Source organism: Mobula hypostoma, chromosome 15 (assembly GCF_963921235.1).
Source record: "Mobula hypostoma chromosome 15, sMobHyp1.1, whole genome shotgun sequence".
Lineage (NCBI taxonomy): Eukaryota > Metazoa > Chordata > Chondrichthyes > Myliobatiformes > Myliobatidae > Mobula > Mobula hypostoma.
Window position 1 is genome coordinate 1,523,364 of NC_086111.1, and position 23,385 is coordinate 1,546,748.

Sequence of the window (23,385 nt, forward strand, 5' to 3'; positions counted from 1 at the left end):
TCTGTATTGAAACAGTTTTGGAAATCTTTTTTCTACAATTTCTAAAGCTTTAAAAATTAATTTATAACCTAATAAATTGACAGTTTTGTTTGGTATAATTCCTCAATATATTCGCGGTATTTCTATATCAGACCAACATGTAATTGCATTTGTCACACTATTGGCCAGAAGGGCTATTTTATTGAAATGGAAAGATGCCTCTGCTCCCACTTTGATACAATGGTTCTCTCAGGTGATGTTATGTCTTAGTCTGGAGAAAATTAGAAGTCGAACTTTTGATCCTCGATTTGACTTTGAGAAAAGGTGGGGTTCTTTTGTCCGCTACTATCATTTGATCCGAGTTAATTAAGATGGTCCCCTTCTGATTCTTGTGTAATTGGATTTGGTTGGTGGATTGATGTTTTTTTAAATGGAAGCTTGTATGGCGTACAGCTCCGGGGTTGTGCTCCCAATGGGTTTTTTCCTCTTTTTTTCTTGTTTTGTTAGCAGGGTTTTTTTGTTTTAGTTAGTAGGGGTTCTTTTTTCCTTCTTTTTTTCCGAAAAAAAAATAGCTTTAACATTTTGTTTTTTCTTCTTATTATTATTGATACACTGTTTAGCTTGGCTAAAAGTTTGACTCTTATTATACATATTGATATATTGACTTGATTATTTTAATGTATTTTTTTGTTGTTGGTTTTCAATAATAATTAATAAAAAGATTTAAAAATGAAAAAGGTATGAGACATACAAGACCATGGAACAAGATGCAAATCCTATTTAAACCTGTTTAACTTATATTTCTCAACAAAAACTGGAATTTGTCTCGAGAGCTTTCTCTAATTTCTGATAGAAAAATAAGAACATAAGCAATAGGAGCAGGAGTAGGCTACCTGGCCCGTCGAGCCTGCTCCACCATTCAGTAAGATCATGGCTGATCTGGCCATGGACTCAACTCCACCTACCTGCCTTTTCCCCATAACCCTCAATTCCCCTACTAATCAAAAATCTGTCCAATCTTGTCTTAAATATATTTACTGAGGTAGCCTCCACTGCTTCATTGGGCAGAGAATTCCACAGATTCACCACTCTCTGGGAAAAGCAGTTCCTCCTCATCTCCGTCTAAATCTACTCCCCCGAATCTTGAGGCTATGTCCCCCTAGTTCTAGTCTCATCTCCCAGTGGAAACAATTCCTGCCTCTCTCTTATCTATCCCTTTCATAATTTTCTATGTTTTTATAAGATCTCGTTCTTCTGAATTCCAGCGAATACAGTCCCAGGCGACTCAATCTCTCCTCATAGCCTCACCCTCTCATCTCAGGAATCAACCTGGTGAACCTCCTCTGCACCACCTCCAAAGCCGGTATATATTTCTTCAAGTAAGGAGACCAGAACTGCACACAGTACTCCAGGTGCGGCCTCACCAGTACCTCACCAGCTGCAGCATAACCTCCCTGCTCTTAAACTCAATCCCTCTAACAATGAAGGCCTGCTGCACCTGCAAGCCAACCTTTTGTGATTCATGCACAAGTACTCCCAAGTCCCTCTGCACAGCAGCATGCTGCAATCTTTTACCATTTAAATAATAATCTGATCTTCCACTTTTCCTTCCAAAGTGGATGGCCTCACATTTATCAACGTTGTACTCCATCTGCCAGACCCTTGCCCACTCACTAAACCTATCTATATCTCTCTCTGCAGACTCTCTGTATCTTCTGTACAATTTGCTTTTCCACTCAATTTAGTGTCATCAGCAAACTTAGCTACACTACACTCAGTCCCCTCTTCCAGATTGTTAACGTATATTGTGAACATTTCTGGGCCCAGCACCGACCCCTGCGACAGCCCACTCACCACTGATTGCCAACCAGAGTAACACCCATGTATCCCAACTCCCTGCTTTCTGTTAGTGAACCAATCCTCCATCATGCTAATGCATCACCCCCAACTCTATGCATCTTTATCTTATGGATAAATCTTTTTATGTGGCACCTTATCAAATGTCTTCTGGAAATCCAAGTAAATAACTTTACTGTTCCCCTCTATCTGTTGTGCTCATTATGTCCTCAAAGAACTCCAGTAAGTTTGTCAAACAGGACCTGCCTTTGCTGAATCCATGCTGTGTCTGTCTGATGGATCCATTTCTTTCCAAATGCCTTGCTATTTCTTCTTTAATGGCAGCTTCAAGCATCTTCCCAACTACAGATGTTAAACTAACTGGCCTATAGTTACCTGTCTTTTGCCTACATCCTTTTTTTTTTGAACAGTGGTATGACATTCACAATCTTTCAGTCTGCCAGGACTTGCTCAGAGTCCAGAAATTTTGGTAAATCATCACCGAAGTCTCTACTACAACTTCTGCCATTTCCTTCAGTACCCTGGGCTGCATTCCATCAGGACCAGAGGACTTGTATATCTTCAGGCCCACAAGTTTGCTCGGCACTACTTCTTTAGTGAGAGCTATTGTATTGAGGTCCTCACCTCCCATCACATCCATAACATCTCACTTTGACATGTTAGACATGTCCTCCACCATGAAGACTGACTCAAAACAGTCATTCAAAGCTTTGGCTATTTCCTCATTACCCAATATTAATTCCCCCTTCTCGTCCTTCAAGGGACCTATATTCACTTTAGCCACCCTTTTCCGTTTTATATAATTATACAAACTTCTATCAGTTTTTATATTTTGTGCCAGTTTATTTTCATAATCCAGCTTTCCTTTTTCATGGTACTTCATCGCTTTTTGTAAAGTTTTCTCAGTCTTCCAGTTTCCCACCACTTGGCGAATTTGTATGCACAAGGTTTTGGTTTGATGCCTTCTTTTATTTCCTTAGTTATCAAAGGCTGGCTCTCCCCACCCTTACTGTCCTTGCTTTTAACTGGAATGTATTTTTGTTGACCACTGTGAAAAATCTCTTTGGAAGTCCTCAACCGTCCTACCAAATAGCCTGTGTTCCCAGTCTACACTAGCCAAATCCTCCCTCATCCCATTGTAGTCTCCACTGTTTAGGCATGGTACACTGGTTTTAGATTGAACTATTGCACCCTCCATTTGTATGAGAAATTCAATCATACCGTGATCACTCTTTCCAAGAGGATCGCTAATGACAAAATCACTAATTTTACCTGTCTCGCTGCACAGGACCAGATCTAAGGTAGCACGTTCCCTTGTAGGTTCAGTAACATCCTGTTCAAGAAAGCCATCACGTATGCATTCTATGAAGTCCTCCTCAAGACTGCCTCGACCAACTTGATTCACCCAATCTATGTGCAAGTTAAAGTCCCCCAAGTCGACTGTCACGTGGGGTCTTGGTATGGAGTAGACCTGTGTCCCGGGAGCTGCGCCTACCTTCACCTTTTGCCTCACCCAAATAGCAGTTAATTCTTATTTTTTAAGTGACTGAAGTGAGTTGTAATGGGCTGAACGAAATGACGAAGCCAGGTAAAGGGAAGAAACAAGAAAAGGGCGTGGGAGTAGAAGATTCTGGCGAGGGCTCCGTGAAGCTAGTGGGCCCAGGAGAAGCTAAAGCCAATGCTGCTAGGGCCCTGGTCCCAACTACCTTGTGGTGGTAAGCAAACTGTACAGTTTGGTAGACGGAAGACATGCAGAGGATAATGAGTCAATCATGAGCCTAACAGCAGCTCTAAGCGAAGTCAGTAAGCGTGTTTCTTTAATGGAGGGTGCCGCCGAATCTTATGAGAGGGGAATCGAAGAGTTGGAGAGGCGGCTTGTCAGCCTAATATCCTAAAACATGCAGCTACAGGCTAAAGTGGATGACCTTGAAGCTCGGTCTCGCTGTCAAAACATTGGCATTATCGGGGTTCAGGAGAAAGCCAAAAACAATAAGCGGACGGAATTTGTCGCCACGTTGCTTCCGAAGTTGCTGGGGGAAGAACATTTCAATCAGCCGATTGAAGTGGACCGTGCCCACCAGAGCCTAGCACCTGCTAAAAATGGCAGGCCAAGAGCTATTATTGCGAGGCTACACCACTACCAGGTGAAAGAGCTGGTGCTACGGTTGTCCAGGGAGAGAGCTCCGCTGCTGTATGACGGGCGTACGGTGTTCATTTACCCGGATTTAACCTCGGCTACCATGAGGAAGCGCCAGGATTTTCAGCACATTAAGGAGAAATGCAAAGCCAGGAAAATTAGGTGTGGATTCCAGTATCCGGTGAGATTTGTGGTTACAGTTAATAGCACCCGTACATTCAGCACTGCTGCCGTAGCGGAGGAGTTCCTGAGCCGAGAAGTTAAAGATTGGCACTCGGACACTGTATCAACCTAAAAACGGATTAACGCTGGGTTACTGGATTCGTCGTTGATCGATAGCGGCTTCATCTGGAGACTTTGTTATGATCAGCGCATGAGGAACTGAAAAATAAGCTCACACTCAGATGTGGGTGAGGACTAATTATTGTTTACTTTTATATTTCATAGTGCATTTGTGAAGAGGTGTTTCTCCCATGTTTAGTGAGTAATGGGTAGTTATCTTGCTATTCCGGACCATGTGTGGGCTCTTGGATATAGCTTTGACTCTAGGTTAGGGGTATGGAAGTACTACTCCTGGTGTGTTTTTAATTTTTGGGAGGGTTTTTTGTGTTTCTCAAGGGGTTGTTACAGCACATCTATTTGTTTGAGTTACAATTTGTGTTATGCCATGACCATACAGCATATTTTTTCTGTTAAGCAGCAGATATGACATCTAATTCTCATATGCACAGCATTGGTGAGACTAAACTTGTCAGCTGGAAAGTACGGGGGATGAATAGTCCACTGAAGAGAGGGAAGGTGTATGCACATCTTCATACACTCAAAGCTGATATTTGTTTTCTTTAAGAAACGCACATTAAGGAAACAGCAGCGAAAGTGCTTTGTCCCTCCTGGGCATCTCAGGTCTACCAGTCGAATTTTAGTACTAAAACTGGAGGTGTTGCATTCTTAATAAAAAAAAACCATACCGTTTATTCACACACAAACTATCGCTGACCTGAGGGGCAGATATGTAATAGTAAGTGGAATATTAAATTCTATACCATTGACACTAGTGAATGTGTATGGGCCCAACTTTGATGGTCCAGTTTTTTTTTCAGAACCTCTTTAAGGCCATGCCTAATTTGTCTGACTCTAACATAATTGTAGAACCATAGAACATTGTAGGTGGAGACTTTAATTGCATCGTAAACTCCCTCGTAGATAGACAACGTCTCCAAGTTTGTTCAGTTAAAAATTGTGTAACACTTAATAATCTCATGCAATCGTATAACATAGTGGGTATTTGGAGACTTCTTAATCCCACGAAGAAGGATTTTTCATATTTGTCCGCAGTACATAAATTCTACTCTAGGATTGATTATTTTCTGTTAGATTCGAAATTGGTTTCGTCAGTAGTCAGTTGCACTTACCATAATATACGTATATCGGATCATGCTCCTGTCTCCCTTATACTCAAATCGGACCACAAAAGAGGTGAATATAGTTGACGTTTAAATAATACTTTGCTAAAGGATAAGGATTTTTGCTCCTATCTTTCAGATAAGATAGATCTATACTCAAGCACCAGTGATGTGGGCGGTGTTGATGATTCCACTCTTTGGGAGGCCAGGAAGGCGGTTATTAGAGATTGCATAATAGCATAGGAGACAGCGGAAAAAAGAAGATTCAAGAAAAGGTTAACTGAAATAGATGATCAGTTGGCAAATCTGGAAGCTTCTTACAAAATAAACCAGGAAGCAGAATTACTTAATAAGATTACTGCCTTACCGTATGAGTATAATTCTGTAATGTTCAAGAGTGTCTCAAAACTACTAACACAAGTCAGACAGAGGTATTTTGAGCTTGGTGAAAAGCCCCATAAGTTATTAGCCCGTCAGTTAAGACAGATGCAGGCCTCCAGGGCCATACGTCGTATAAAGGCGAAAGATGGCTTTTTATGGACGGACCCGGAAAAAATTAGTAAGTGTTTTGCAGAATTCTATGTTAATGTTTACCAATCACAAGGCGGTCCAGACGTTGAAGCTATGGATGCATCTTTTGATAATCTGAATCTGCCCACACTGTCAACAGATTGTGTAAATACACTTGATGCTGATATAAGCCTAGATGAGATCAAGAAGGTCATCTCTTCCCTCCCCAATAATAAGGCAGCGGGTCCTGATGGTTTTAGCATGGAATTCTTCAAAGTATTTGGTTCAAAATTGCCACCTCTGCTCTTACGAATGTTGAATCACTCTAGGACAACTTCCAGATTGCCACCCACTTTATGTAAAGCCAATGTTTCTCTGATTCCAAAACCAGGCCGTGATCCTGAGGTGGTTTCATCATATCGCCCCATTTTGCTGCTGCCCATTGAAACCAAAATTCTTGGGAAAGTCCTGGCCAATAGGTTAAAAGAATGCATTTGTTCTATTATTCATCCAGATCAAACTGGCTTTATGCCAGGTAGACATATGTATTTCAATTTGCATCGTCTTTTCAATATTTTATATACAAAACATGCAAAAGCGGCTGTAGTCATTTCATTAGATGCACAATGTGCGTTTGACCAAGTGGAATGGCCATATATGATGTTTGCACTTAAATTTGGATTTGGAGCATCTTTCATTAAATGGATTGAGATAATTTATTCACACCCATCTGCTTCTATTCAGAATATTTCCTCCCCTTTTGCAATTCTTCGTGGGACTTGTCAGGGTTGCCCCCTTCTCCATTTTTGTTTGTAGTTATCATTGAGCCATTGGCTGTTAGCATCAGACAGGACCCTTTGGTATCTCCCATTGATATGCATGGACACTGACGATGTCCTTTTATATATCTCCAGCCCACAAACATCAATACCTGCCCTTCTGACTCTAATTAATAATTTTGGTAGTTTCTCAGGTTTCTCTGTTAATTGGGATAAGGGTGAACTAATGCCAGTCACTGCAGTGGTTAATACAGCATATTTACAGTCCATTCCCTTTAAAATAACTTATGATAATTTTTCCTATCTTGACTATTACAAAAAACCCAGATGACCTTTTGCAAGTGAATTGGCGAAACAAAGCTGAGCAGGTTAAACGCAATATTGACTTTTGGAAAACCCTTCCAATTTCTTTGGTGGGGAGGGTTAACGCAATCAAGATGATTGTACTGCCACGATTTCTTCATCTTTTCCAGTCAATTCCATGTTTTATTCCTCTGTCATATTTTAAGCAATTGGATTCAATTATTATACCCTTCATTTGGAATTATAAAGCCATTAGAATTACTAAAAAGCACTTGTCAAAGCCTAAGGAAGCAGGTGGTTTTGCCCTACCGAACGTTAAAATGTATTACTGGGCTGCCCACCTATCCATTCTCGCATGGTGGAAAAAGGCCCACCCTCTACCTCAGACTCGTGCCCAGTATGGTTACTCATAAAGTGAGTGCTTTGTAAGAAGACTTCCTTACCAGCTCTCCTTAATAGCCCCACTGCAGTTAATAAGTCACATTTTAGTAACAGCTTCGTGGTTGGCAGCGCTATAAGAATTTGGAAGCAGATTCAACTACACATTAAGGCCCCAAAAACTTATATTAACACTCCGATTTGTGACGATCATTCCTTTTTGCCTGGCCTGAATGATACTGTTTTTTCCACCTGGAAACAGAGAGGCATCTGTAGTGTAGGTGACCTATATATTATAACCATATAACAATTACAGCAGTGAAACAGGCCATCTTGGCCTTTCTAGTCCATGCTGAATTCTTACTGTCACCTAGTCCCACCGACCTGCACTCAGCCCATAACCCTCCATTCCTTTCCTGTCCATATATCTATCCAATTTAACTTTAAATGACAACATCGAACCTGCCTCAACCACTTCTGCTGGAAGCTCGTTCCACACAGCTACCACTCTCTGAGTAAAGAAGTTCCCCCTCATGTTACCCCTAAACTTCTGCCCTTTAACTCTCAACTCATGTCCTCTTGTTTGAATCTCCCCAACTCTCAATGGAAAAAGCCTATCCACATTAACTCTATCTATCCCTCTCATAATTTTAAATACCTCTATCAAGTCCCCCCTCAACCTTCTATATTCCAAAGAATAAAGACCCAACTTGTTCAACCTTTCTCTGTAAAGGAAACTTTGCCTCATTTGCGCAGTTACAACAGTTTACAATATCCCTGCATCTAGTTTCTTTTAGATATTTACAAATTCGAGATTATGTGAGGAAATATATACCTAACTTCGAAGTTTTAGACAAACTTGAGTCCCTGGAGGCAATAAATAAATTTGATCCTGTTACTCGTAGTGCGGTATCCTATTTTTATCAGATCCTACATAATGGAGCTCGGGTGAATCCTGCAGGTCTTAAACAGGCATGGGTGGATGAATTGGGTATGGAACTGACGGAGAAGGTCTGGGATGAGTGTTTAAAGAGTATACATGATTGTTCGGTCAATGTCAGACACAGACTTATACAGTTTAAAACAATACATAGACTTCATTATTCCAAAGAAAAGTTACACAGTTTCTACCCTGATGTTTCACCAGTTTGTAATAGATGTAAATCTGTGAACAGTAACTTGTCACATTCATTCTGGTCATGTTGTAAGCTTTATGCATACTGGAGAAGTATTTTTCACTGTTTCTCTGAGGCTTATGAGAAGTGATTGGAAGCAGACCCGCTCATAGCCGTCCTTGGAGCAACATGCTCCCTGTCTTCAGCCAACAAGTATGAAAAAAAAAGGCTGTATTGTTTGGCATGGTGATTGCTAAGAAGTTAATCCTGCAAATGTGGAAAATAGACCCTGTGCCTACGTACGATCTGTGGTGGAGAGACTGAGACTATGTAATGAGGACAGTGGGGACATCTTTGAAAGGATATGGGGCCCTGTATTGGACTTTCTTATGGACTGAGGTTTTTCGTGCAGTGCACCTCTGCTGTGTATGTTTTACTTTTGCCTTTATATTTTTCTCCCTTTTGCTGCTCAGTATTTAATTAGATTTTGTTAAGGTCGTGGTTTTTGTAGATGTGTTTTTTTTTGTTTTTTTGTAATAAAAAAAAAGGAATATTAAAAAAAATCCCCCAAATCCCCCATGTTCCATTCTTACATGCCTCAGATATTTCTCCGTTTATGCCTGTGCCACTGTAATGTTATTATTCGGTGGCCGATAGACAACTCTCCATGATATTTTTTTTTCCTTTACTATTGCTAATCTCTACTGAGATGGATTCACCATTCTGCTCCTTAGATCTTATATTGTCTCTCACTATCACCCTGATCTCATCTTTAATTAAGAGTGCTATCCCACCTCCCTCACCTTCCTGCCTATCCTTCTGTATGATCTGATATCTTTGGATATTTAATTCCCAATCCTCTCCACCATGCAACCACATCTCTGCAATGGCCACAAAATCATACTCCCTTGTACTGATTTGTGCCACAAGTTCACTGACCTTGTTTCAAATAAAGTGCCTTTACACTTATTGTGCTTTTAAAATCTTGTAATCTTTTACTCTTTTGCGCTTGACTTTTCTTCACTCCACTCTTACTTTTCTCTTTTTTTATCTTTTGTGTTTACTTTATCTTTATCCACACTTTTCTCTTTTACTTTATTCATACTTCTCTAATCTGTTGAACCCACCCCCCTACTATTTAGTTTGAATCCCTATCCACAGCCCTCGTTATGTGATTCACTAGGATCCAGGTCCCATCGCAGTTCAGGTGGAGCCCGTCCCATTGGTTCAGCTCCCTCCTTCCCCAATACTGGTGCCAATTTCCCATGAATTCAAACCCACATCTCCCACACCAATCCCTGAGCCACGCATTTAACTCTTAATCTTCTTGACTCTATGCCCATTTGCACGTGGCTCAGGTAGTAATCCAGAGATTACTTGGTTTTTGGTTCTGCTTTTTAATTCAGTCCTTAGCTGCTCAACTTCCTTCAGCAGAACCTCTTTCCTCGTTCTCCCTGTGTCATTGATACCCACATGGACCATGACAAATAGATCTTCCCCTCCCATTTACAAATTCCTCTGCAGGTAAGATAAGATGTCCCAAACCTGGGTACCAGGCAGGTAGCACAACCTTTGGGATGCTAATCTAGCGACGGAGAACTCTGTCTATTCCCCTGACTACACTATGCCCAATTACCACTATGTTTCTCTTCTTTACCCCCTCTTGAACGGCTGTCTGAACTATGGTGCCAGAGTTAGGTTGCTCATCCTTCCTACAGTCCTCACCCTCATCCACACAGGGAGCAAAAATCTCAGACCTGCTGGATAAGCTCGAGGCTGAGGTTTCTCCAGCACTGTCTCTTGGATCCCATTACCCACCTCACTCGCAGTCGCACCCTCTTATACATCACCATAGACCGAATTTGAGGCAGCTAATCTAATGGGTGTGACTACCTCCTGAAACAGAGAATCCAAGTAACTTGTCCCCTCCCTGAAGCTCAGACTCCAGGTCATCAACTTTGAGCCTGAGTTCCTCGAGCAGCCAACATGCTGCAGATGTGGTCCCCAGGAGCCACAATGCGGTCCACCAGCTCCCACATCATACAGCTGCAGCTAACAGCACATCTCCTGACCCTGCATCATATTTTTATTTAATTAGCTGTAACTTCATGACATTTTATTCAACCAGTACAAAAGTCTTACCTGCCACTTGCATGTGCCTCCATGCCAAAGCCTCAAGTTCTCATTCCTAAACTGGTCCACTCACACAATGGCCGCTCTGCTTTGACCCCTCCCCTTTACTTTTATTTGCTCCTGCTAATGAATCGCAAATCGATTGGACCGCCGCTAATGAGCTGAGCCCTGCAAAACGCTTTTTTAAAAACACTTTTCCCTGACCTGTGCGAAGCTCTTTCTTTGAATTAATTGGTCTGCTGGTAATGCACTGAACCCTGCAAAATGCTCCTTTTTAAAACTCTTCTCCCCGATGTGTGCTGAGCTCTCTTCATGTGTCCTGATGAAGGGTCTCGACCTGAAACATTGTCTGTACTTTGTTTTGATAGATGCTGCCTGGCCTGCTGAGTTCTTCCAGCATTTTGTGTGTTTTACTTATGTTATCCATTCACTGCTTGAAGATTTTTTTTCAGTAAAGTAAAACACTTCGGAAATTTTATATCTTCAGTTTCCCTTTGATTCTTGAATGCACAATGTAATGTGTTATAGGCAGTTCTCTGGCTGATGTTGAATACCAGTAGGTGAGAGTTGACCAGCACAGTTATGCCATAGGTCAGGGGTAGGCAACCTTAAGCACAAATGATTTTCTGGCATGTGTTATACATTAATTTGAGGCAAAACATAACAAGATGTATTTAAATGGATAATTCCCATATTTCAAGTTTTTTATGGCATTTATCTGGCCCACCGTCCGCTCATTAATACGCAATCCAGCTCACAGAGGCAAAAAGGTTGCCGACCCCTGCCATAGGTTGTTTTCTCCTTAATGTGACAGATAGCTTGTTGAATAATGAGAATAACATTTCCAGTTCTTAAACAGCCTTTAATAATGTTGGTGAAGATTTGCCCATGACATCCAAAACTTTGACAAACTTCTATAAATGTGTGTTGGAGAGTATATTGTCTAGCTGCAACCCATCCTAGTACGGAAACACCAACGGCCCTTGAACAGAAAATCCTACAAGACTAGTGGATACAGCCCAGTCTATCATGGGCCAAGCCCTCCCCACAATTGAGCAAATCTAGTCAGCAATGTTGTAGGAAAGCAGCATCCATCATCGAGGACCCTCATCATCCAGTTCATGCTCCCCTGTCACTGCTGCCATTGGGAAGAAGGTGCAGGAGCTTCAGGACCCAAACCACCAGGTTTAGGAACAGTTATTACCCTTCAACATTTATACTTTTGAACCAGAGTGGATAACTTCACTCCATTTCACTTGCCCCATCACTGAACTGTTCCGACAACCTATAGACTCACTTCCAAGGTCCCTTTATCTTATGTTCTTGATATTTATTGCTTTTTTATTTTTATTAATATTATTTTTTCTCTTTTAAGCTGGTAAAACTTGAGGTGCAGGTATAGCCAAGCACACACATTTCTCAATTGCTAGCAATCTTTGGACTCTTCTAGTGCTGTTCAGTATTGTGGCTTTTTAAGATTATGATTATTATTATTTTCTTTCTTTCTGTATTTGCACAGTTTGTTGTTTTTTGCACATTATTTTTCTTTTTTTCAAATCTTTATTATTATTATCCAATTAACACGAGTACATCGAAGTAAGTAACACTTACAATGTCTCAAGAAAAAAAACATTATTTTAAGGATTGAAAAAATTTTGGTGATAAGAAAAAAGTTCTATTCAAAAGGTTCAAAGGAAGATCTAAACAAGCCTGATGCATTTTGGAAACAAGTCCTGTGGACTGATGAAGTTAAAATAGAACTTTGTGGCGGCAATGAGCAAAGGTATGTTTGGAGAAAAAAGGGTGCAGAATTTCATGAAAAGAACCCCTCTCCAACTGTTAAGCATGGGGGTGGATCGATCATGCTTTGGGCTTGTGTTGCAGCCAGTGGCACGGGGAACATTTACTGGTAGAGGGAAGAATGAATTCAATTGAATACCAGCGAATTCTGGAAGCAAACATCATACCGTCTGTAAAAAAGCTGAAGATGAAAAGAGGATGGCTTCTACAACAGGATAATGAACCTAAACACACCTCAAAATCCACAATGGACTACTTCAAGAGGCGCAAGCTGAAGGTTTTGCCATGGCCCTCACAGTCCCCTGACCTAAACATTATCGAGAATCTGTGGATAGACCTCAAAAGAGCAGTGCATGCAAGACAGCCCAAGAATCTCACAGAACTGGAAGCCTTTTGCAAGGAAGAATGGGCGAAAATCCCCCAAACAAGAATTGAAAGACTCCTAGATGGCTACAAAAAGCATTTACAAGCTGTGATACTTGCCAAAGGGGGTGTTATTAAGTACTGACCATGCAGGGTGCCCAAACTTTTGCTTTGGGCCCTTTTCCTTTTTTGTTATTTTGAAACTGTAAAAGATGGAAATAAAGTTTTCTTGCTTAGAATAGTGAAGAAATGTGTCAACATTAACTTTATGCCTTTTGGAAATCAGTGCATCTTTTACTCGTTAGCTATTCACAGTAACAGAAATTTTGACCGGGGTGCCCAAACATTTGCACCCCTGTACTGTATGTGTACTTTGATAATAAATTTACTTTGAACTTTGAAACGGAAGCTCATGGCAACAGTGTGATATTTGCTCAATAAGCAGCTACTGACTTCTTTATACTTTGTTTTTAATGAAATATCACGTCAGAACCCCATATTAGCATGTATTTGCTAAACTTGTATTGACTATCTGCTAACATTTCAAACTAAAATACACTTCTATTAAATTTGACTGCTGTTCTAAATTTAAGGTGCAGTCATTGCAGTCTGAACTGCAGTTTAAAGAAGCAGAGATGAATGAGTTACGTACAAAGTTCAGAAATTGTGAAAGAACCACCAAGTCTCCAATTCTGGGTGTTGCTAAAGTCAGGTAGGTGAAATGCATTTCAAATATGGCTGTCAGATTTATTCGATTACCCCACTATAGGAAACATCCTCTTCATGTCCACTGTATCTAGGCCTTTCAATATTCAATAGGTTTCAATGAGATTCCACCCTCATTCTTGAGGACCCTGAGTTCTAAATCATTTTATTCTTCTGTGAGTCATCCCCATTGGTTTAATGTTTTTCTTAAAGGTAGAGTGCCCAAGTTCCATGCAAATTTCATTAAAGTAAAAATGTTCATTTAGTTTGTCGTCATTCTCAGGATACAACAAGAACATTCTTGATTATTTCAGCTGCGTTTTAGTAATGTTATTTCCTTTCTAATGTTGGTTATATAAGCATATTTTCCCCCCTTTTGTGTTTCTGCCCACCTTGGCAGTATCCATCATTATTATAATCAGTTTCTGCCCATCTTGGATCCATGCTTGGCAATATCCATCATTATTGTTATCAGTTTCCTGGCTACAATTTGAACTTTTACAAATCTGTATCATGCACTTGACTTTTACATCTTTTGACACCTACAAGAGGAAAGGAATACATTCTTCAGTAGTGGGGCTGTTATACAGAAGAGTGCCATTGTACTTTCCCCCACTGATTTTTAACGGTTTCAACCTGTAATAATATTGGTCTTGATTTCCCCTTGGATGTTTTTATAGAAGAGCAAATAGAATTAGAAACAGTTTTCATTATTTATGAAGTTGAGGTCTATGAGGAATATTGAGCAGACATTTTGAATTTCATTCCCCATCTTCAATAATTTTCATTTTCAATTAACATTGTTTATCAGTTATTAATGAGCAGCTTTTTGTTTGGCTGAATAACTTTTGTCTTTTTGAGGCATTAACTGCCTAAAGAAAAGTGGTAAGTTCATATTGTTGGCAATGTCACTGTTCATTCAAACATTTTCTAATATTTGCCTAAATTCTCTTTAGCCCCAGGAGATGTTCATCTGGACCCAGTGCCTCTCCACAGACTGCAAGAAGTTATTTTCCTGATAAAAAGTCATTTGCCGCAGAGATGTCCCCTGTGCGTTCCATTTGTTCCCCTTCAGCAGGGAACCAGCTTACATCTGATAAAGGTAAGTTTTTTTTTAGCTTGTTGTTTTTCTTGGATTCTTATTAACATTAAACTGTGATTATTTAGTTTGTGTAATTGCCATTGTTATTTTGATAAAGCTTGCATTACTTGTATTCAGAAACTGTATTTCCTTGAGTAATATCATAAACTGAAGAAATTGTTATTTTGTCTTTTGAAGCAATAGAATCAGTTATAGGCACTTTATACATTCTAAAATAAGTGTATTTCTGTTTGTACTTAGAAATCAAACTTTTAAGCAGATCCTAAAATGTTGCTCTTTCAAATGTCAGAAGGAAAGCAGATTAATGAAATATTTGCTTTTAATGCAATTGCTGGAAGTTTCTGAATTTAGAAATATATTAGCATAGTTTGATCAGTCAGCTGATGAAGGTTACCAATAAGGATTACCCTATAAGTTAATGTAGAACGGGGAACCATTGCTGAAGAATAAAGAATCAAAATAATCTTCAGAACAATCATACTTTGAAGAAACTCAAACGGAAGAATGCGATTTCTGCCTGTTTCAGATATTACTTTTGAAATTGGTCCATAATATGGAGCTAAAGCTGTGTTTTCCTGCATTTTTGTATATCGTCTATATTTCTGTCATAACTGTTCATGCTGAGACAGATGTGATAATTTAATATTGTACATTGGACATATGCTGAAGCATATGACTTGAACATGACGAGCATAACAAAGGCCTAGAGGTATGGATAATCACTGTATCATACCATTACTACACAATTTTTTGAGTTTTACAACCATCATTCACTGAGCGCAGCTTCAAGAAAAAGTTTGTGAACCCTTTGCAATTACCTGGTTTTCTGCATTAGTTACTCGTAAACTGTGGTCTAATCTTCATCTAAGTCACAATAATAGACAAACATAATCTGCCTAAACCAATAACAGACAAACAATTGTACTTTTCATGTCTTTTGAACACATTGTTTAACCATTCACAGACCAGGCTGGAAAAAGTATATGAACTCTTCTACTTAATAACTGGTGGAGCCTCCTTTAGAAACAGTAATCTCCACTAAATGCTTCCTGTTGCTGCTGATCAGACTTGCACAATGGCGAGGATAAATTTTGACCATTCTTCCATACAAAGACCCGGCTGGTGGCGTAGTGGCATCAGTGCTGGACTTCGGGATGAAAGGTCCTGAGTTCGTATCCAGCCAGCTCCCATGCACGCTTTCCATCCATGCTGGGCTACGAGCTGGTAATCTCTTTGGAAACTCACCCGGCAGAAGGCAGTGGCAAACCACTGCTGTAACTTGCCTCATATGTGGTTCCGCACTTCGTCAGAGAGGTGTGGAGGGAAATCGTCCGCTAACCGGAGAAACTCCGGATGCGACGTACCTTTCCTTTTTCCATACAAAACTGTTTTAGTTCATCAGTATTTCTGGGATGCCTTACATGAACAGCCCTCTTCAGGTCATGTCACAGCATGTCAATTGGGTTAAGGTCTGGACTCTTGACTTATACATTCCAAAACATGAATTTTCTTTGTTTAAAGCATTCTGTGGTTGATTTACTCTTGTCGATTTACTCTTGTCTTTCGGATCGTTGTCTTGTTGCATCATCCAACTTCTATTAAGCTTCAGCTGATGGACCACTACCCTGACATTTTTCTGTAAATGTCTTGATGTAATTGTTGACGGAACAATGAATTCAAAATTGTAAGCTGTCCAGGCCCTGAGGCAGTAAAGCAGCCCCAAACCATGATGCTCCTTCCACCATGCTTCACAGTTGGGATGAGGTTTTGGTGTTGATGTGCAATGCCTTTTTTCCTCTGAACATAGCAATGTGCATTTGTGCTGAAAAGTTCAGTTTTTGTTTCATCTGTCCATAGAACATTGTCCTATAAGCGTTGTGGAACATCCAAGTGGTCTTTTGCAAACTTGGCATGCAGCAATGTTTTTTGTTTGGAGAGCAGTGGTTTCCTCTGTGGTGTGCTTCAATGAACATCATTCTTGTTTAGTGGTTTTCTTATACTGGACACATGAACAGAGACTTTGCAAGTTTTAGAGATTTCTGCAGGTCTTTTGCTGTTATGCTTGGGTTCTTTTTCACCTCCTTCAGCACTGCATGTCATGCTCTTGGTGTGATCTTTGCAGGATGCCCACTCCTAGGGAGAGTAGCAACAGTACTGAGTTTCCTCCATGTGTAGGCTATTTCCCTTACTGTCGACTGATGAACACTTGGGCCTTTAGAAATGCTTTTGTAGCCTTTTTCAGCTTCATGCATCTCTACAATTCTTCTTCTAAGGTCCTCTGAAAGTTGTTTTCATCGAGGCATGGTGCACATAAACAGATATTTCTTGAGAAGAATGCAGGCTGTATCAGTAACATGACTTTGTGTGTCATTTTGTTAGGGCAGGGTAACTCGATGACAAAAACCTCCAATCTCATCTCTGATTGAAACAACTGACTCCAAATAGCTTTTGTAGAAGGCATTACCCCAGAGGTTCACATATCTTTTTAAACCTAGACTGTGATTGTTTAAATGGAATACTCAATATTGATGAGAAGTACAATTGCTTGTGTGTTATTAGTTTAGGCAGATTGTATTTGTCTATTGTTGTGAGTTAGATGAAGATCAGACCACATTTTATGAGTGATTAATGCAGAAAACCAGGTAATTGCAAAGGGTTCACAAACTTATTTTTGCAACTGTACTATCTTATAAAACACATTCCTTATTTTCTTCTACTAGTCACAGACATGTTAACAGTAACCACAGTTTTGAATTCTTTCATTGGAGTACAATGTCAAGAATGGATATTAATATGACATTTATTTGACAGGGAAAGCTAAATGTTTCTTTTTCCCTCTATGAATATCCTCTATAAAATGCTGAAGACAAGTTTGCCCAACAGATTAAAAAACACACATTGGTGTTTTGGGAAATGAAACTTTGCAAAAAGAAGAATAGTAGCTCATTTTGAAAAGGATGCCAGCTGTTAGCAGTTAATATAAAATGCCAAGTCACAACAACACAATAAATGGTGCAGATGCTGATCAGAAGAGTAATTGTTGTGAGGTTGGTGCAGTTAAAAGTTTTAAGCCCAAGGGCTCAAACTTGGGCAATTGGAAACAAATATGGGTCTTTAACTACCGGTGATTGGGGTGGTGGGGGGGGGGCAAAGAAAGAGAGAGAGAGAGAGATGCATGCTGATCAATATATAGCAGTACTTTCTGAAACCTTTAAGTAGGTCATAGAATGAAAGTCTGGGCAGGAGAGCTTTTGAATAGTTTGGTTTAGAGGTGGGGAAAAATCAATGAGGATTTCAGTGTCTGAGCATAAGAAGATGGGACTGTGATTTTTTTTAAATTGCACTCTTAAATTAACAGAGACAAGAGATTTGAAGGAGTTTCACATTGCCAAGAAGGAAATGCCTAAAAAAAGTCTCTCACTTACCTCCATTTTGGGAAAATCATCCCGTGACAGGCACTCTGAAGGTAAACGATCATTGTACTTCAATGTATTTGAAAATATTATGTGATATAATTTGGTGGGGTAATCCTTACCTTTGGAATGTTTCTATAATAATGTTTATGCTGCCTGTGAGCTTGATTTTACAGTTTAATTAATTTAAAAATTGGTCACCTGGCATGTTCCTTTTCATTCAATCAACAGTCCGTAATTCTTTTATGTCTGTATTTTGTTACACCTGCATTTTTCTGCAAAGAGTCTATGAAGTCTAATTGAAGAAATGTTAATTTTAGCCTGGTATTATTCTGTAAACTTTCTGATTACTGAGTCACATACACATAGTTTTTTTAGGCAAGTTATTTTTTAGGTTCCTTGTGTAAATGCCTGTAACAAAAAAACAGATGGAAGTAAAGTTGTTACATTGTTCAGGTGTCATCAGTTTCCCTATGTTTTTTATGGAATTTTTAGATGCTAGTCCTCACTGTGTGGACTCTTATAGGTTACTGAGACATTGACATTCCTTTAGGAAATTGAACTACTCCATGAGTCAATGAGGAAATATATATAAATATGCAATTTAGGCAGATTCCTAAATTGAGTGGTAGCAATAATCCTTCATCAATAATTTGGTTTTGGAATGGTACAGTTCCAAACAGTAATAAAGAAAATAAAGTGTAAATTTACTCCAGTTTTGGCTTTTTACTTAGTTTCTCTTTTTTGCCCAATAGAGAGATCATTCATATGAATTTAGATACAGTTTAAATTGTTGTCTAAGCTACAGATTTTACACTTAATTCAGTGCATTTTATATGGTTTAAAGTTGTTTTGTCTTGGTAGATGTGTTTGTTGTACTTTCCTTATTCCTTAGGTTCTCCTAGTACACATTCCATTTTCGCTGGTGAGAGGAAGCAAGCACCCTGGTCCAAAGCTGATGTTGAGATGGCATCTGGAAAGTGCAGGAGACAGGTTGAAGGTGATTGACTAATCTGCAAGTCTTACAATTTGGTATCAAGTAGCTATTTTAATCATCCATAGCAAAAATAAATGTGATCATTGACGTTCCCTTTTGATGTTCAGAACTTAATGGTCTTAATTGCCATTGTAAGCTAGTTCTGCCACTCTGGCTTGAATTTCCAAGCCTCAAAAGTTTAGAAATACTTAGATGAAAACTAGCCACACATCCTACTGATTGAATAAGAAATACATTTATTGGGCAGTTTATAAATTAGTTAGCTTTTAATAGAGTTTCCTTCATCTTTTGCTTAATTACAGGCGTTTAGTACATATAGTGTTTTTTTTGTGGAATTTGTGCTTTTTAAGGTGCTGTTCTGGTGACTATGCTCCTCAGCCAGCCAGTTGGTCCTCGGAGTTTGGGGTTGAGCCACCTCCTTAACTGCAGTTGTGAAGCTTTCACTGGGTTGGTCCACTACCATAGTTGCTGCAGCGCGTGAGTATAGTTTGTTATAATTGCAGATAGAATTCCATAAGCCTCGACAAATTGTAGTAGTCTTAAAATGTCAATTTAATTGTTGAATTTTATTGTGGTGAAATAATACAAGCAGATCTTATTAAATAATTTGTTAGTTTAATTTGAAAGTTGAATGATATTCATGTGTTGTATCTGCTGATTATTTTGCCAGACGGTAACACTGGTTCTCAGGATTATACTGACTGTAAATATACTGCTTTGATGATTAGCTACATTATGTGGATGTAAAGGAATGTGAAATATATGAATAAAATTCAAATAAGGTAATCAGGCCTTTTCCTGAAGTAATTTCTCTTGATGGTTAGGCAGATCACTGCAGTTATACTTTTAGTATCTTCTCCATGAATTTAAACAAGATTTTCTTGAATGTCAACCTACATTGCTGAGTTTTGTTCAGAGAATAATATTCATTCTGGACAGCTACTTGGTGCTTTAAATGCTCCTCAGCCTGGAATAGATTTGGAAAACTAGCAACATTTACAGCCAGCTTTTATTCTAAAATATTTACAAATTTTGCTAGGTGAGTGAATTTGATTCCAAGCCCAGAATGAGTTTGCTTATATTCTGAGACCATTCCGTCCAGTCCTTGAATTTAATAAGCTTTTCTAGATAAATACTCCATATTTGTTCTTTTGACCAAATGTTTCTCGTAGATATCTTTGCTTCCCTTTTTTTCTGCTTTCACACTTGCCCTTAATTTTCTAATTTTCTAACCATTTGGTCTGAGGTAACTAATCTTATGTAAAATTTCTTTCCATCAAGTATAATGATGTTTGTTTTATTTTGCCTATACTTATTATCTTATTTTGAACAATATTTCTCTATTCACAGCAACAACTTAATTATACCAATTCATTTTTTATTTTTTCTATACTGATGGAAGTTAATAATACTCCAGTTTTCATTTAACTAGCGCAACATTTTGTTTCAAACTAAAACAGAAAGTGCTAGAAGTATGCAGTAGGTCAAGCAGCATATCGAGAGAGAAGCAATTAATATTTCAGGACAATTGCCTTTCATAGAACTAGAAATACATAATATTTTTAATTGTCAATAAGAGCAAGGACTGGAAAGAACAAAAAATATCTGTGATACTCTCACAATGCTATAATTTTTTTTGAAAGAATGTTTAAAAAAGATGATTAATTGAAACAGCAATACTTGTAAACAACAGATGTCTTGCTGTAGTATCTTAACAACTCTCATACAGTGATTTTGTTGCATCCACTGGAGCTAGCTTGTAATTGTGATCTTCAGTGACATTTGGAATCGGCCCCACATGTGCATGATTAGTAGATAGAATTATAGGAGAATGAATCACTCAATATATATATAGTAATTACAGAGGAAAGTTCACCTGGACTATTCTGATTATGCAAAATTAAAAAGGCAGAGGATATAAATGCAGTATAATAATAATTTTTCATCTTTGTAGTGACTCTTCCTCAACTGAGAAATCTTCTGATGTCAGGATAAAAGAAATATCTTCAAATCTAAATAAGCTTCAACAGTTAGCTTTGTGTGGTATTAACATGCTCATCTTGGACCAAGAATTGTCAGAAAAAGACTTGGACCCTGCAGGAATTTATCTTAGAAAACATAATGACATGCCTGGTGTAGTTCACCTTTTGCCACTAATAGAATATTACCTTGATACATATTGTCAAGCATTGCAAACTGAAAAAGGGGGAAGAAGTCCTTCTCGAAGCAGAACTTGCTGTTCATCCAGCTCTGGGGAGCTTACTGCCTCAAATATAGATGATCGTTTGCATAATTGTGAAGACTTTGCACTCACAGCACTTGGAGTTCTGTATCACCTTGTATCACACAGTCAAAAGGTTGGAAATTCCTTATTGGTCCATAACTCCAGTGACGGCATTGAAGGTGACTCTAACTTGGCCGCCCAAATGCATAACAAAAGCAGACCACCAGGTGAACATGGTAAGGAAGAAGCAGGAATGTCAAAGCTTCAAAAAGAACGAACAAAGCTGCAGGAGCAATCTCAGAATCACTTGTTTGACAAGTTACTCCAACTTACTGACCCTGTGGCTATAAGCATGTCTCATCGAAGAGAGAGTGTCCAGTGCCAAAGCTTAAGAGTTTTGAGGAAGCTTGCTGAACGTGCAAGTTCTTCACTCCTGCACAGGTAACGAAGGGCAAGGGTCATGTGATAAATCATTTAATTGTTGGTGAAACTCATCTGGGACAAAATGTTATAGATTTATTCCTCCTGCACTGAGTAGAATTAACAGTAAATATTCTATAATTCGTTTCAGTTTATCTGGATTAACTAATGTGTTCTGGGCTCTTGAGTCTTGCTTCTTAATCCCAATTATTATCCATTAACTTCTTCAGGAAGTCCACACATTTAAATTTTTTCTGGCTTGGCTGTGTTGCTTGCTGATTAATATAACTGTATAGACTTGGGTTGTAGGAAGTGTTATCTTTGTATATCATTCAAGTATAGTATTAAACAGCATAAGTAACTAAACAAAAAACCTGCAGATGCTAGAAAGTTAACTTAAAGTCAGAACTTTTTCTTATATTCAGCATGTCAGGCAGCATCTGTACAGATCAAATCAGAGTTAATGCGTTGGATCAATAATGTCCTGTTTTGGTCTTTATTCCTCAGTAGATTATCTACTGAAGCCAAATATCTTTATTTGTTTTAATTTTGAAAGAATTTTGCAACATAATTTTTGTAGATTTTTATTTTTTTGCTGTTATAGCTAAGATTTGTAAATTTCCCAGTGATTATTACATCATGCTGCAGTGGAAACAAACTGCTGGAAATCAACTAGTTACCATTTTTAATCAGTCTGAATTCAATTTGAGAAACATGATTTAACATTTCATAAATCAGAAATACTTTCCAATGAAGTGTTAAATGATATTTAAGTTAAGCATATTAAATGAGGCAAGAGTAAATTTCCAATGGAAGAAAGAATATAAATGGGCATCCCAGTGAGTGGGAAAGGATCACAGCAAACATTCCTTTGTGAGCCAAATGCCAAATCATTGGGATTTCTAAGTGGTATACATGAAATATTCATGATGACAGTACAGTTTAACTAATAATTGAATATCCTAAGTAATATGCCATAATATTGTTAAAAAGGTTTGAAAAATGTTTATCCTCCCAGAAGATAGCTCTGTAAAGCAGTATTAACTGTCTTTCAAGCATTAAGTTACACTATGTTTTGTGTGCTTTGCCTTTGGGCTTTGTATTCCAGAACATAACTTCATCTTTTACAGATGGAATTTATCTTTTCTGCATTTTTCATTACTCAGGGAATTTTTATATAAAGGAGGTCATTACATGTAAATATTCTGTATAAAAGTAGGTTCTCAGGAATGCTATCTGGTGGGTTGCACTACTTTTCCTTTTTAATTTACATTTGGTTGTATTTGGAACATTTTAAAGAAAGCTTTTAAGAACCATTAGAACTAGGATGTTACAGACTATACTTAATGGCATAGTTTGAATTGTTTAAAGCCTGTATTTACCCTCGTTTTTTAAAAAAAGGTTTGCTTTTGAGCCAGTTACCGAAAAACCTTGCTACTTGTTCTCATCTATTTTGATAATCACCTTAATACTTCATGAAAAACAGCATTTAGCAATAAAAATTTAAAGCAGGTATACAGGATAAGTTTATTGCACAAGGAGTTGTAGGTGCCTGGGATGGGGTGGTGTGGAAGTACAGTAGATAAGATGGTGGTCAAGAGGCTTTTAGATAGGCAGGGTTGGAGGGATATTGATCAGGCACAGGCAGAGAAATTTAGTTTAATTTCAAGATTCAACATTGTTCAATGTCATTTTCATTACACAGGCGTAAAAGGGAACAAAATAATTGTTACTCCGGATCTGATACATCACAAAAAAAAACAAGAT

The 23,385-nt window shown here is 38.6% G+C and overlaps 1 protein-coding gene across 7 annotated transcripts in view; it reads left to right on the plus strand.

Annotated features, from left to right (window-relative positions):
- The window catches only part of atrip (ATR interacting protein), a 49,619-nt gene that overhangs the window by 7,806 nt on the left and 18,428 nt on the right, over window positions 1-23,385 (plus strand). For 5 of the 7 annotated variants that reach the window (XM_063067581.1, XM_063067579.1, XM_063067583.1 and 2 more), the window contains exons 5-10: window positions 13,351-13,469; window positions 14,419-14,564; window positions 17,923-18,030; window positions 18,873-18,977; window positions 19,325-19,451; window positions 20,929-21,639. In XM_063067581.1, coding sequence (XP_062923651.1) covers window positions 13,351-13,469; window positions 14,419-14,564; window positions 17,923-18,030; window positions 18,873-18,977; window positions 19,325-19,451; window positions 20,929-21,639 — 1,316 coding nt within the window. The remainder of the gene's footprint in view (window positions 1-13,350; window positions 13,470-14,418; window positions 14,565-17,922; window positions 18,031-18,872; window positions 18,978-19,324; window positions 19,452-20,928; window positions 21,640-23,385) is intronic. The other 2 variants (XM_063067585.1, XM_063067584.1) reach the window with 2 other exon arrangements.